Source organism: Scylla paramamosain, chromosome 14, assembly GCF_035594125.1.
Source record: "Scylla paramamosain isolate STU-SP2022 chromosome 14, ASM3559412v1, whole genome shotgun sequence".
NCBI lineage: Eukaryota > Metazoa > Arthropoda > Malacostraca > Decapoda > Portunidae > Scylla > Scylla paramamosain.
This window is the reverse complement of record NC_087164.1, coordinates 3,560,801-3,574,922: the sequence shown is the minus strand read 5'-3', so window position 1 is coordinate 3,574,922 and position 14,122 is coordinate 3,560,801. Positions and strand designations below refer to the sequence as shown.

The window sequence follows — 14,122 nt, the reverse complement described above, 5'->3', positions numbered from 1 at the left end:
ATGTTGCGTTCAAGCAGAAATTAGAACGAGGTCAGCGCAGAGTAACAAAAATGATACCAAGCCTAAGAAACAAATCATACGAAGAGCGACTTACAGAATTAAATCTGTTCCCATTAACTCAAAGAAAACTATGAGGCAACTTAATACAAATATTTAAAATCATGAAAGGCATTGATAACATGGACTACAGTAAGTACATCATGATAGACTTCTTTCAAATTACACGCGTAGTAACGGTTGCAAAATTGTTGGGAAATCCTTCAGTTCTCATTAATAAAATAATAATATTAGTAATAATAATAATAATGATAATAATAATAATAATAATGATAATAATAATAATAATAATAATAATAATAATAATAATAATAATAATAATAATAATAATAATAATAATAATAAATAGATAAGTAAATAAATGAATAAAGAAATTCATCTTATCGTTAATCACTGGAATGGTCATCCTCGAGATGTCGTAGACTGCAACATCTGCGAAACTTTTAAAAGCCATTTTGATAAAAATTTTGCCTGAAATCCGCGTTTAACATCATTTGTTAGAGATTAACTTCCATGACTCCAGGAAATGAGAGCACCTCATTTGATCTATTCCCATTCTTTCCTTTAAAATTTCCCTCGGGTTTTTACTTCTCCCACTACTTAAGATATTTCCTGTACGGCTTATGGAGTGAGTGGGGGTGGGGAGAAAGCCTTCTGCTTTGTTGTCCTTTTCTTCTCATATCACCTTAGTAGTCTTAGGTCAGGTCATCTCGTGAGAACCGGAAGGTCTGATGTGACCTGTATATCTATGTAACTCTCTCTCACTCTCTCTCTCTCTCTCTCTCTCTCTCTCTCTCTCTCTCTCTCTCTCTCTCTCTCTCTCTCTCTCTCTCTCTCTCTCTCTCTCTCTCTCTCTCTCTCTTTCACGTATACACACACACACACACACACACACACACACACACACACACACACACACACACACACACACACACACACACACAACTCCTAAAGGATGTCATTGGAAATCAATGGACGCGATATGAAACTTGCTAAGTTGAACAACCGATTGGTATTTTAATCGACACAAGAAGATTCTGATACTTCACGATACACTATACATTTTCTTCCAAACAAATGGCCGAAACAGCAAATCAAGAATACATAAACCTTATTATTGAGTCTTCCTATTAATAAACAACACTGTTCCAACCTCCTTAGTTAGAAAAAGATATTCCATATGTGAAATGCTGTGTAAAATGTTCGACTCATCACCTTACAAAAAATGCCATAATTACACTGAAAATTCTCGGCGCAGAGCGAAGAAATTCCTTTTCTTTCAACTTTTCAGTACAATAAATTGCACTGAGAGAGGTTTGGTGAGACAGACAGACTTGTTCTTGGAGAAAGAGCTGCTGCAGTTCAAATCTGGTTTAATGTTTTAACTGAAGTAACTGAAGGATTTATGAGTTTTGGGACGAATAATTAACGTTTATTAGAGTCCACCTCGAAAATGAAAAAAAAAAATGAAAATTCGGTCACGAAAGATACTAGTTACATTTTTTCTTTACCATTGGTGTGGTCGAAATGTTAAGCCAGCCTCAAAGTACAGCCGCATAAATAACAACGCAATGAATTCGTTTGGAATGCACCTGATTCTACACCCCACCTGCTGGCATTCACAGAGGTTGAGAGACACTGTATTGCAGCAGTATTATGAGTATTCTTTCAATAATTTGGTCATAGCGTATATCATTGAACATACATAGGCTGTCTGTCTGTCTGTCTGTCTCTCTCTCTCTCTCTCTCTCTCTCTCTCTCTCTCTCTCTCTCTCTCTCTCTCTCTCTCTCTCTCTCTCTCTCTCTCTCTCTCTCTCTCTCTCTCTCTCTCTCTCTCTCTCTCTCTCTCTATATATATATATATATATATATATATATATATATATATATATATATATATATCTGTCTATCTCGCCGATGTATGTTATTTATTATTGTTTCCAGAATTTCATCTGCATTCAAGAATTAATATATATATATATATATATATATATATATATATATATATATATATATATATATATATATATATATATATATATATATATATATATATATATATATATATATATCTCTGTGTGTGTGTGTGTGTGTGTGTGTGTGTGTGTGTGTGTGTGTGTGTGTGTGTGTGTGTGTGTTCGTATCAACATGAGGAGACAACTGCAGTCTAAAAGAGAGTAAGAGAGTAAGAAAAGACGAGTGACGAAGAAAGAAAAAAGACAAATGTATCTGTTGTATACATAACTGAAAATTGTAATACGGAACTGGATGCTCTTTATGTATTGAAGGGATTTACTGATGGAATGACAGGAGTGCATTGTTCATTGCTCAATGATGGAATGACAGGAGTGCATTGTTCATTGCTCACCATAGGCTGGTGTCAAGACACTGTCACTGAGTAGGCCACTACAAGAAAAACAATTAAAAGTTAGTCAGCATGATATTATTTACTTAAAATTTTTGAGGACATAATTAGACTGATCATTTACTTGAAATTGGAAATTTTCCTACTAAAATATATGCAGCATTTACTTATCAGGTGTTTGGAAAATGTATAGCTGCTGGGTACAAATCACGAGGTTATAACATCAGAAACAATATTATTTCTTTATAGGATTTTGGAGAAGGTGCAAAGAATGGTGAGGCAGCGCAGGTGTGCACTAAGGCTCGCACTCAAGCAGTGTTTCCCCGCCTAACTCAACAATCTAAAACTATGACTTCCTAGTTGATGAATTTAAATACACGTATTTTTATAGGATTAATTTTGCATTGCAGAGCCTAAATTGTTCGTTTGTGTGAAAACCACTCTTAAGTAACGATATAACAGATTCATTTGCTAAAAAAAAAAATAAATAAATAAATAAAAACTGAAACCAGGCTAACTTAAAAATAAAGAATGTGCAGAATCTACCTTTTATAGTAATACATTTTCAAAATCTAGAAAAAAAAAAAAAGACTCATAAACAGAATGCTGATGTATTTATTACATTCGCTTCTCAACAGACAGTGTACCAATATTTTTCTTTCTCACAAGAATTTCCACATTATACCTATTTTTTTTTTTCTTTTGCAGACAGTGATGAGATTTAAACTGTCCACGTGCAACGATTTTATCCTTTCCAGGCACGAAAATTGGCATTTTGAACTCGTGCTAGCTTAGAAAAGCGACAACCTTGTGGGGAAACTAAGGAAAATATGGCTTGTTTTCATTATTTTTCGTTCAGTCACCTGAGAATTAAAAACTCTGCTTACCAGTGATTTGGAAATCTTGTAGATCAACAGACACTATCGCAGAATCTTATTGCCTAAAGAACACTATCACTATTCAATGTGTTACATTTTCTTTATCTTTTCTTGGGAGTGTGTTTTCATTACTAGGAAAGCATTTAAACGCTTTATGCTTAAGTAAATATGCGGTAACAAAACTAGGAAAGACGGTGAAGGAAGTTCTCAAATGAATGGCACTAAAATCAATGTTGATATTTATACGTAGACAACTTATGTTATTGACACAAAGTGAAAACAGCTAAAATATTATGCATATAGTTAGTCATCAAATCAGTATATATATATATATATATATATATATATATATATATATATATATATATATATATATATATATATATATATATATATATATATATATATATATATATATATATATATATATATATATATATATATATATATATATATATATATATATATATATATATATATATATATATATATATATATATATATATATATATATATATATATATACTGATAATACTGATTTGATGACTAACTATATGCATAATATTTTAGCTGTTTTCACTTTGTGTCAATAACATAAGAGAGAAGGCACGACCAGAGAATGCAGGATGTACGGTCTCTCTCTCTCTCTCTTTCTCTCTCTCTCTCTTATTGTCTTTTCTCTTTCATCATTCTTACTTTCTTCATTACGTTATCTCGCTGCACATTACAATATATATATATATATATATATATATATATATATATATATATATATATATATATATATATATATATATATATATATATATATATATATATATATATATATATATACCGTACATCCTGCATTCTCTGGTCGTACATCCTGCATTCTCTGTCGTGCCGTACATCCTGCATTCTCTGGTCGTGCCTTCTCTGTCATCTCTGCTTCCCGCCACTCCCTCCTCACACTAGGGTGGACATCCTTCTTGATAAAAAATTTTGTTGAAATTCTCACCAAATGTCTTCAAGCGATTGGCATTGTCCAAGATGGTACTGCATTGTCCCATATTAGCCAGCGTGAACAGGATGGGACATCGCCTGGTATCGGGTGAAGTGTTGTTGTGTTACCCAACCGACGATGAGTACCACTCACACAATCCACACCCATTTTGGACCAAATCTTGCTAATTTTCTCCTCGTTATGCGTGGCACCTTCCAGTATTTCGTGTTCATCCGGTACACTCAAGGTAACGATGTTGGACTCTTGCTCTTTTCGATCAAGTGCTTCTAAGAACTGATGCTGCTGCACCATTATCTCAGCCTGCTTGTCGACCCAAGCCTTGAGTTTGGTGTAGTTCTTGTTCAGTATACTCTCTGGGGAAGTAATCATATCTCTAAGTAATTTAACTTCATAACCTTGTCAAGCCTTTTGTTCAGTTTTGCCAACTCACCATCTTCTGCGTTAGATGCTAGTATGGAGTCGATTAAATCTTCTTTGTTAATCTTATCTAGCTGATTACGCTGAGTAGGTCTGACAGCTGTTTGGTTGCCATGGTAACAGTGTGACGTCAAACCCCTAGTGTGCATGCACGGGCAGGAGTTTGCGATTTGAGGGAGTCTTTTCCTTGACGGCAGCTTCTTTTTACGACTACTTCTATCTTCTAGGTTCCCACTGCCAAGACGAAAGTTGTTCACTAAAGTCTTACTGCATTTATATAACGTGAGATATCGTCTGGAGTCTCCAGGAGCCCTCAGGAGCCCACAAAATGGCAAAAACTCGGAGCACAGTCAGCTGCAAACACCAGATGTACGATGCGGAATGGCTGCTCGCTGCCATCAACTTACCATAAGAATTTCTGCTCACAGACACTCTCCTTCCCCAATTAATTTACCTTATTTCCTTCTGTTCAGTCAGTTTGAGTCTCACATAATTTGCAGCAGAAGAGTTGCCCTTGACAAAGAAACTATCACTATTCATTTAGCTCCCTTTGTTTGATCAGAAGAATTTTTAAAAGTAAAGCGTTTTATTGAATTAGAGATCGCGCGAGAAACAGGTGTGGGCGCGTGTCTGTATGTGTGTGTGTGTGTGTGTGTGTGTGTGTGTGTGTGTGTGTGTGTGTGTGTGTGTGTGTGTGTGTGTGTGTCGTCCCCCTCCCTTCCCCACTCTTTAGCAGCAGCATGGGAAGGCGGTTGGAGCACTTTCCCACAGCAGTCGCTACCCAGTAGTTGAAAGAAGCAGACGTACTGAGACATGCTCTAACATTTATCAGAGACTAAGGTGGCATACTAGGTAGCCGGGTGAGTTGCCTTAAGGGGAATAAGTGACTCATTATCGGCCGTATGCCCTGGCCTATTTATATACAATAGGAGTCTCCCTAGTAGCCTGCCAGTAAGTGTAGTTGTGAATTACACACTACACCCAGGGAAGTGATTTGGCTGTGCAAGTGAGTTTGCGCAATGAGCAGTGGTTGACCTGACCCTCCTGTGTGTATGTAGGCACCCTTTCATGGTAGTTTCTTGAGTATTTTGTTAGTAACCCTGTTTGTTTTAAATGCTACTGCAGACTGAGGCAGTTCAGCCGCAGAGGACATAAGTAATTAGCAGTGTAATAAACTTTACTCCCTCACTGGGTTCTGACAAGGCCTGTCACCCAGAAGGTAGTAAACGATATTACTCGGCTTGAGGCAATAACGTTCTGTTGGGCAGTGGGAGGATTGTCACAGTGGTGAAAGCCCATTGGGATATTATACCTCGATCATATGTATATTATTTTGTGTTAACTGTTTTTTCTTAGACGTGGTTGTTGTTTCTTCTGCAGCTGTGGGTGTTAAGTGCTTTTTGAAGCATTTCTTTGACTGTGGGTAGGCAAAACAGACTGGCGACCTCAAATATATATATATATATATATATATATATATATATATATATATATATATATATATATATATATATATATATATATATATATATTTTTTTTTTTTTTTTTTTTTTTTTTTTTTTTTTTCTTTTGTGGGGTGGGAGACTTAGAAACGAAAGTAAGTGGATGTAGTTGAGAAATGTGGACAGAGATATTGCGAATGTTGCCAATAAATAGATCAAGCATGAAAAGATCAAAATGAATAAAATTCAAATCTGAAAGTAACAAAAATTAAAACATTAAGAAACGTGGCTAGACGAGGAGATAATAGATGCAGGAAAAGACTGACTGACAAGTTTCCAAGAATGGATAAAAAAATAGATGGAACTAAACACGAGGTGGAGAGTTAGGAATGAAAAGTTTGCAGGTGAAACTTGAGAGAGAGAGAGAGAGAGAGAGAGAGAGAGAGAGAGAGAGAGAGAGAGAGAGAGAGAGAGAGAGAGAGAGAGAGAGAGAGAGAGAGAGAGAGAGAGAGAGAGATTAACTCATGTGGAAGGTTTGGGATGCCTTTGTTCACAAAGGCACCGACAACGACGATGACGACGACGATGATGATGATGTGGATAATAGTAATAATAATGATAATAATAATGATAATAATAATAATAATAATAATAATAATAATAATATTAATAATATTAATAATAATAATAATAATAATGAAGTTTCACCATCGATGTCATAGGAAGGGGAAGGTATTCTTAATGCACTCATGGATCATGGTATCATAACACAGGCAGATGTTTCCTTGTGGTGGATTTTCGGTTTGTTTTAATGTCCCGCAGAGTTTCAGACGAAGATCAGTGTAATTTATTTATTTATTTATTGTATATCTATTTTATTCAGTCAGTCTCTCTCTCTCTCTCTCTCTCTCTCTCTCTCTCTCTCTCTCTCTCTCTCTCTCTCTCTCTCTCTCTCTCTCTCTCTCTCTCCCTCTCTCTCTTTCTCTCTCTCCATAATTCACACACACCCTTCTCTCTTTTCCTCACCCAGTAAGCATAGAGCTCGGCGGCCCTTCGAGGAGATGGCTTTCGTCAAATCCTCACCGGGTTTGGTCAACTCGGAGTGGGGTCCCATCAGTGGGGTCTGTACGCCCGACACTTGCAGCGCTGGCTTGACCACTTCCCGCGCTCCAGCATCCATGTTGTGAGCGGTGAAAACCTGATTAAGGATCCCGCCGCCGAGCTATGCCGCGTACAGGTGAGTGAATGACAGGTGAGAAAAGATAGAGGGAAAATTAGAGAACAACGCAAGGACGGGGAGAATATGGAAGGTAATAAGACGAATGAAAAAAAAGAGGTGAGTGGTGATTTTAGGGAACACTGCTACTGTTTCTTTCACTACTACTGTTACTACCACCACCACCGCCACCACTACTACTAAAACTATTTTTATAAATACACCATCACTATAGCAATGACAATGACGACGACAATGACGACGACTGCTGCTGCTCTTACTACTACTACTTCTACTACTACTACTACTACTACTACTACTACTACTACTACTACTACTACTACTACTACTACTACTACTACTACTACTATTACTGCTACTACTACTACTACTACTACTACTACTACTACTACTACTACTACTACTACTACTACTACTACTACTGCTACTACTTCTCTACCACTCGCAATTGTATGAATAGGAAAGAAAATACAAACAAATTTTAGAGAGAGAGAGAGAGAGAGAGAGAGAGAGAGAGAGAGAGAGAGAGAGAGAGAGAGAGAGAGAGAGAGAGCAGAAAGGGAGCAAGGAGGTCGCCGCGGTAGCATCAGTGTGTCTCAAATGAAAGAGGAAAAATTTTACGCTGGGTTTCGAATGTCGTCTGGCGCGGTGCCAAATCCTATCCTTCCTTCACTACCCGACCCGCCCCCTTGCACATCCCCTCCCCACTATCCTCCCTAGATGCTGACCTAGCACGAGGGAGGACGGCTGGAGAAGGCTGTGGCCACGTCATCTGTGCAACCAAGTCTGTGGAGCGGCGTGATGCTCCCTGTGACGTGCTTATCCTGCTGCTGGGAGGACGTGTGGGAGCAGTGCCGCAGAGATCATTTCCAGGATGCCTTCATGCAGAACCCTCTCTCTCTCTCTCTCTCTCTCTCTCTCTCTCTCTCTCTCTCTCTCTCTCTCTCTCTCTCTCTCGGTGAATCAAAGTCTGTGTGTGTGTGTGTGTGTGTGTGTGTGTGTGTGGTTCCGTCGCTGAGCTCCTCTGTGTTCTGCTTGGAGGCATGCATGCTATTATGTTGCCATGTTGTCTTTTATTATCACGATACTGCTTCTGTATTTTATCGTTTATAAAGCGAGGCTTTTCGAAGCATTATCTCAAGTTTTTCGTTGGAATATATATATATATATATATATATATATATATATATATATATATATATATATATATATATATATATATATATATATATATATATATATATATATATATATATATATATATATATATATATATATATATATATATATTTCTTTACTTGAGAGAATGAATAAGCAAGGCCTGCTTTTTTCCTGGGCGCTTGGCGGCAACTCACTCACCCTTCATGCTGTGCTTGCAGGAGTTCCTGGGGCTGCGGCGGGTCATCACGGAAAAGCACTTCTTCTTCAACGTAACCAAGGGCTTCCCCTGTCTGGTGAAGCGAGAGAAGTCGGGTCGTCCTCACTGCCTCGGCTCGTCCAAGGGGCGCTCTCACCCCGAGGTCTCTCGCGAGACCTACAATATCCTCAGGGACTTCTACAGACCCTTCAACTACAAGTTTTACAAAATGGTTGGACAAAACTTCCGATGGTAATAATTCACAGTGTGATGAGAGGAAGACCACACATCTCCCCTGTCCCCCCCCCAAGCGTCCCTCACGTAATGCTCCCTTGTTTCCCTTCACTCACTGGTTCACATTGAGTCACGGGACCATGGAGCTCCCTGTCCAAAACCTTTGCCACTCAATCTGTCAAACCCGCTTCACATTGCTCGCTTGATACATTTGTCTGGAGATGGAGTGCGTTATCTGCAACGTTACTTCGTTGAGGGAAAATTAATCAGAGCTGCAAAATAGCCTTCTGTGAGACGGCAATGTTGTTGCCACTATTAATGGAATGATATAATTATGTAAAAATAGTTTCGAAGAACCGTAATATATTGTTCCTGAGAACCAATTAAAATTTCTATATAATGTTCATAAACTTTTGAACCGTATATTTTTATTTATTTATTTATTTATTTATTTTTATGCAGGAGGGACACCGGCCAAGCGCAACAAAATTCTAATAAAAAACAAAAATTCCCGACCGAGATGCCGGTTCCCGAATAAGGTCCGAAGCGGTGGTCAAAAACTGAAGGATAAGTGTCTTGAAACCTCCCTCTTGAATGAGTTCAAATCATAGAAAGGTGGAAATACAGAAACAGGCAGGGAGTTCCATAGTTTACCAAAGAAAGTCATGAATGATTGAGAATATTGGTTAACTCTTCCATTAGAGAGGTGGACAGAATAAGGGTGAGAGAAAGAAGAAAGACTTGTGCAGCGAGGCTGCAGGAGGAGGAGAGGCATGCAGTTAGCAAGATCAGAAGAGCAGTTAGCATGAAAATAGCTGTAGAAGATAGCAAGAGATGCAACATTGCTGCGATGAGAAAGAGGCTGAAGACAGTCAGTTAGAGGAGAGAAGTTGATGAGACGAAATGCTTTTGATTCCACCCTGTCTAAAAGAGCAGTATGAGGGGAACCCCCCCAGACATGTGAAGCATACTCCATACATGGATGGATAAGGGCCTTGTACAGAGTTAGCAGCTGGGAGAGTGAGAAAAATTGGCAGAGACGTCTCAGAACGCCTAACTTCATAGAAGCTGTTTTAGTTAGAAATGAGATGTGAAGTTTCCAGTTTAGATTATAAGAAAAGGACAGGCTAAGGATGTTCAGTGTAGAAGAGGGGGCCAGTTGAGTGTCACTGAAGAAAAGAGGATAGTTGTTTGGAAGGTTGTGTTGAGTTGATAGATGGAGGAATTGAGTTTTTGAGGCATTGAACAATGCCAAGTTTGTTCTGCCCCAATCAGAAATTTTAGAGAGATCAGAAGTCAGGCGTTCTGTGGCTTCTCTGCATGAACTGCCTACTTCCTGAAGGGTTGGACGTCTATGAAAAGACGTAGAAAAGTGCAGGGTGGTATCATCAGCGTAGGATAGGGCAAGAAGTTTGGTTTAGAAGATCATTGATGAATAATAGGAAGAGAGTGGGTGACAGGACAGAGCCCTGAGGAACACCACTCTTAATAGATTTAGGGGAAGAACAGTGACCGTCTACCAAAGCAGCAATAAAATGGTCAGAAAGGAAACTTGAGATGAAGTTATAGAGAGAAGGATATAGGAGGGTAGTTGGAAATCAAAGCTTTGTGCCAGATTCTACCAAAAGCTTTTTATATGTTTAAGGCAACACCAAAACTTTCACCAGAATCTCTAAAAGATTCAGTAAGGAAAGCCAGAAGATCACCAGTAGAGCAGCCTTGACGGAACCTATACTGGCAATCAAATAGAAGGTTGTAAAGTTATAGATGTTTAAGAATCTTCCTGTTGAGGATAGATTCAAAGACTTTAGATAGGTAGGAATTTAAAACAATAGGACGGTAGTTTGAAGGATTAGAACGGTCACCCTACTTAGGAACAGGCTGAATGTAGGCAAACTTCCAGTAAAAAGGAAAGGTAGATGTTGACAGACAAAATTGAAAGGATTTGAATTGTACACCTCCATGTCAAACACTATAACCTGGGTTATGCTCTCGGCACACAGAGATGGGTCTCTGTCACGGAGGCAGTAGTCATCCCAAGGAAAATCAGTGAAATACCTCCTCAGGTCCCCACAACTAGCAGAGGCAAAACGCCAGAGGCACCTCCACTCTGAGGGATCCTGAGGAGGAATTGGAGTGATACAAGATTGGAGTTGGACAAGATACAGATATGAAATTGTAATCGGAGGAGCCCAATGGAGAAGAGAGGGTAACAGGATAAGCAGAAGGAAGATGTTAAGAAAAGGTCAAGAATGTTGAGCGTATCTCCAAGATGGTCAGGAATACGAGTAGGGTGTTGCACCAGTTGCTCTAGTTCGTGAAGGATAACAAAGTTGAATCTAGTTCACCAGGATGATCAGTAAAGTGATAGCCAAAGCTGGTGGTGGAGGATAGTAAACTTGGAGGCTAGTTCACCAGGATGGTCAGTGAAGGGAGAGGAAAGCCAAAGCTGGTGGTGAACATTGAAGTCTCCAAGAATGGAGATCTCTGCAAAAGGGAAGAGAGTCAGAATGTGCTCCACTTTGGAAGTTAAGTAGTCAAGGAATTTCTTATAGTCAGAGGAATTAGGTGAGCAGTATACAACACAGATAAATTTAGTTTGAGAGTGACTGTAGTTGTAGCCAGATGGTGGAAAACTCGGAAGATTCAAGAGCGTGGGCACGAGAGCAGGTTAAGTCATTGCGCACATAAAGGCAACATCCAGGTTTGGATTGAAAATGAGGATAGAGAAAGTAGGATGGAACAGAAAAGGGACTGCTGTCAGTTGCCTCGAATACCTGTGTTTCAGTGAGGAAAAGAAGATGAGGTTTAGTAGAGGAGAGGTGGTGTTCTACATATTGAAAATTAGATCTAAGACCGCGAATGTTGCAGAAGTTAATGAAGAAAAAGTTGAGGGGGTGTCAAGGCACTTAGGGTCGATACCAGAAGAGCAGTCCGACCTGGGGACATTTGTGGTCCTCTCCCCAGATGAGGACTCCGAGGCTGGTGTAGGAGTAACCATGATAATTTTGAATTTTGAGTGAAGGGTGTGTGTATAATTAGGTGTCTGTAGTTTTGTGTGAAGGAAGAGAGTTGTCTTTAGAGGGCAGGCTGTGAATGCCCCCTTGTGTTGTGAGACACAAAGAGAATCGTTTAAGTGAGGTCACAGCTGGGTTTAATGGTAAGTTCACAGCACCCTCTGATCCAGTGTTTTAGACTTCACTGGGAGTAATTACCGTTTCGGCAGGTGCCTACTGCCTCCTTGCCAAAGATCTCGGTAGCAGCTTCTGTCTCATGGGGGCACACGTACTCCCGCTCACACAAACGGACAGGTTTTGGCGTCACTGATCACGCATTCCATCTCCAGACGGGCGTACGAAACGAATATTGTGAAAAGACCTCAGTCAATTATAGGTCAAGCAAGACGACTGGACAAAACCTTCGCTACTGTATTCCTTTCCCCCTCCCCTCCTCCCCTCCATTACCTCAACGATGCCGAGATCTCCCAAACGACCCTTTGTCCTAACGCTCTTACCTCACTTTCCCTTAAAGACCTGTCAGTCCCTTTGAGGATTGGGTGCACATGTCACTAGCGTGTATGTTCATGTGTGTGTGTGTGTGTGTGTGTGTGTGTGTGTGTGTGTGTGTGTGTGCGCGCGTTTGTGTGTGTCGTGGCGCCGCTTAATTTGGTGTGAGGAGGAGGTAGTGAGATATGCGACTCTTCCCAACGCAGCGCACAAGAGACCAAACCAATGCGGAATATGCCAAACACTTGTTATTCATAGGGTAAAGTGAGCTGTCACGATGAGGTCCAGAGGGCAGAGTGAGGCCATCAATCAGGGAGACGACAACCGTGGTGACGGTGGCTGCGTTGGCTGTTTTTTTTTTTTTTTTTTTTTTGAGAAGGTTCATACAAAGGAAACTAACTGATCCCTTACTAGTCCTTCAAAGCCATGCCACCATTACCATCCCCATCACAGCCATCGCCACCACCTCTGCTCCACTCACTTCTGCCTTGAGACCAGTGACAGCAGGATCAACATATCTATGTCCTCTGGGAATCTTTTCTACCTTACGCTACTTTTGTGGAAGAATTACTATACTTTTGTAACCCACCAGCCAAGCCAAGTAAGTTCCTACGAGGGTTAGTAGATGTCTACTTCTGGAGATCCACCTCACTGCACCTAATATTGTACTTCGGGACTTGGCTTTGTACAGGCGACGTCGCGAGGCACATACGTAGGTCGACCGGGTGAGAAGAACGAGTAAAATCACCAAAGATATGGAGATGAAGGAAGAAGAGATTTGCTGATGATAGTCTGAGCTTTTTATCTCCTGTATTTTTTTCACCTCCACTGAGACAAGAAGACAAATAGTTTAAGGACACTATATTTGTAGATAATGAATAGAGAAATTACCGTTTATTTGTGTTTCCCTTAACCTGCGTTATGAAAGAGAGAGAGAGAGAGAGAGAGAGAGAGAGAGAGAGAGAGAGAGAGAGAGAGAGAGAGGTGGTGGTGGGAGTACGTAAAACACACACACACACACACACACACACACACTAGCCACATGTTATTAGAATCCAGAGAAAAAAATAATCTCTATATGAGCAGAGAGTCTAATAAAAAGATATTTAAAATGTGCTTGTTCCCCCTCCCTCCGCTCTCTTTCTAACAGGAAAAAAATCTAAATGCGTCTCCTTTTTTTCCTTCCCTTTAAGACGTGATCTCTCTCTCTCTCTCTCTCTCTCTCTCTCTCTCTCTCTCTCTCTCTCTCTCTCTCTCTCTCTCTTTCTCTCTCAGGTGTGAAATAATTCAAGAACAACAGAGGGGTGAACTGGAATGATGGAGAGATGAAAAGAGAGAAAGTCGTGGTAGGACAGTAGAAGGAAGGGTGGAAGGGGAACAAAGGGAGATCTGTAGTTAGGTAAGGGCGGAATGAAAGGGAGAAGGACGGGAAGGACAAGGAGAGAGAGAGAGAGAGAGAGAGAGAGAGAGAGAGAGAGAGAGAGAGAGAGAGAGAGAGAGAGAGAGAGAGAGAGAGAGAGAATATACCAATGAAAGAAAGACTAGAAGAGGAGAAAAAGTAGAGGTGTAAATTGGATGAAAATAAAACGCAAAATGTGAGCTGAGGAGGCAAAGAAGGAAAAAAAA

The 14,122-nt window shown here is 39.8% G+C and overlaps 1 protein-coding gene across 1 annotated transcript in view; it reads left to right on the top strand.

The window, feature by feature from the left end:
* LOC135106755 (heparan sulfate glucosamine 3-O-sulfotransferase 3A1-like) overlaps nucleotides 1–13,393 on the top strand; it is a 17,803-nt gene extending 4,410 nt beyond the window's left edge. Inside the window, 3 exon segments of the mRNA XM_064016024.1 lie at nucleotides 7,193–7,278; nucleotides 7,281–7,399; nucleotides 8,779–13,393. Coding sequence (XP_063872094.1) covers nucleotides 7,193–7,278; nucleotides 7,281–7,399; nucleotides 8,779–9,012 — 439 coding nt within the window. The 3' untranslated portion in view covers nucleotides 9,013–13,393.
* The last annotated feature ends 729 nt before the right edge of the window (nucleotides 13,394–14,122 follow it).